The 1,916-nt window shown below is 44.7% G+C and overlaps 1 protein-coding gene across 1 annotated transcript in view; it reads right to left on the bottom strand.

Moving 5' to 3' along the window:
* The window catches only part of LOC116701918 (nucleoporin NUP42), a 4,184-nt gene extending 2,984 nt beyond the window's left edge, over nucleotides 1-1,200 (bottom strand). The window contains exons 1-2 of the mRNA XM_032535960.1: nucleotides 904-1,200; nucleotides 49-231 (exon numbers count right to left, since the gene is read on the bottom strand). Of these exons, the coding sequence (XP_032391851.1) occupies nucleotides 49-231; nucleotides 904-1,063 (343 nt within the window). The 5' untranslated portion in view covers nucleotides 1,064-1,200. The remainder of the gene's footprint in view (nucleotides 1-48; nucleotides 232-903) is intronic.
* Between the last annotated feature and the right edge of the window lie 716 nt (nucleotides 1,201-1,916).

Here is a 1,916-nt window from a genome sequence, read left to right as displayed (position 1 = left end):
CAGTGCCTCCCCCTCCCCCCCAGTCAGCTCCAGCTCCAGCTCCAGCGCCGCCGCCTCCTCCTCCTCGGCCCCAGTCAGCTCCACCGCTTCCCCCTCCTCTACCCCAGTCAGCTCCTCCACCTCCGCCTCCTCCTCGGCCCCATTCCTCAGTTCCATGAGAGGAGAAAGATGAAGGCTGGATGTAGCCTCCTTTTTGCTGGGAAGGATTCACCCAAACTCGGTTTCCAAACCCTGAAACAACATGCACACCAATACAAGTCAATGCTGAGATGAAAAGGGTTGATGTTAAACCATTAAAAGCATTCAGTTAGTCCATATTGTAATTCTCCTACTGCCACTTCTATCTACTCTGTATGACACCTGTTGAATGGCTGATGCTGATGCACTGTGAAAATAAATTGCATTTCAGCTGTCACTTTATTAGATACACTTTGCCACAGTAATGCAGGGCTAGAACAAAAGCCATGTATAAACGCCGCCTTAGTGAAGGTTATAAATGTTTGTTAAAAGTTTGCTTTTTGTATAAATGTTGTTTTACAAAAAAAAAAAGAGCTGTTGAATCAATTTCCTGGTCCCTTAGCAGGACGTAGAGTGATTGTGGCTCTGCTCAATTGTACTAAACTGGTGTATTGCAAACATTTTGTTCAATCTTATTGTTATTAATTTATTGAAATGAAGTCCTTAAATACGTAACAGATTAGTTTTTCCACAAATACTCATTAACTAGCTCAAGTTGACCTCCCTGGAGTAAAGTTGAAGTCAATGTAAGTCAATTCTGCTTGGTAACGTTAGTTAACTGCGCCACTAGCCAACGCTGAGTTTTACATACAAGGGAACCAGTTGCAGACGGACTTTAACAAGCGTAACGTTGGCTTAGCTAAACGTATTTCTCCAGGACGTTACCTCCACCTCCTCCTCGGTGCTGAGCAGAAGAGCGGGTGGTGGTGTTGTTGTTGTTGTTGTATCCTCCACCTCCTCCTCTGTTTCCTCCGGTCGGGTGCTCATTCCAACATTTGTCGCCGTAACGACAGCGGCCCTGAAGAAAAAAATTGCACACGGTCATTTTCACACGGTGTTGCTGGTTTTAAAACGCAACGTTTGTTATCTGGGCTACTGAGTATTGCCCACTCGGCCCACTTGTTTTCGTGCGACTCACGACACCGGAGTCGCAGGAGTTTTACGTCATCGCTCTCGACGCGTTACCAGCTTTCTTTAACTGTCTATGGTTGACAGGAGGCTCGTTTTCGAGATGAACCGCGCCTCGCCTGTCAAGTGGACGAGAGCACGCGGCAGCAGCAGGGGGCGGTGGAAATCCGTAGTCAAGTCGGACAGTTTCCAGCCGATTTCAGCAGCCTTCAGGCAGCACAGGAAGTGATAGAAACCCTGGGGTGCGAATCGGATTTAATAAAATGCTATCAGACCACATATCAGCTTGTACACAGTCTCTAGTTGGTTTAATTAGGACAGAGTAGCTGTCAAAATGCTCTACATGCGATCTGTTGCTCATTTTAATTAACAACACACTGTAGATCAGGGGTGTCAAACTCATCTTAGTTCATGGGCCACATAACCATATGTCGATCTGAAGTGGGCCAGAGCAGTAAACCACTCCAAAAAGATCAAAAACGTTATCCAGCACGGAGTGTCAGTTTGATGTTGGCAAATGCAAGTAGGCCTAGCCAATATTTCTGCTACGACAGCGTTTTAAGGCCATTGTAGAAAAATAAATAATCTTACATAGGCTACCAAGGAGAGAGGGGTGACATTCTGGGAAAAACTCTGAATTTCTAAGATTAAAGTCATTTAAAGTACATTTACAAAAAACAGAACTCGCATATTCTCTGAGATTAAAGTCATACATTTGGAATAAGAAGAAATTACTTCTCTGAAATTTTCACACTTTGCAAAGTCATCCA

This window comes from Etheostoma spectabile, chromosome 14 (assembly GCF_008692095.1).
Source record: "Etheostoma spectabile isolate EspeVRDwgs_2016 chromosome 14, UIUC_Espe_1.0, whole genome shotgun sequence".
In the NCBI taxonomy this organism is placed as follows: Eukaryota; Metazoa; Chordata; class Actinopteri; order Perciformes; family Percidae; genus Etheostoma; species Etheostoma spectabile.
This window is presented reverse-complemented; position numbering and strand designations above follow the sequence as displayed.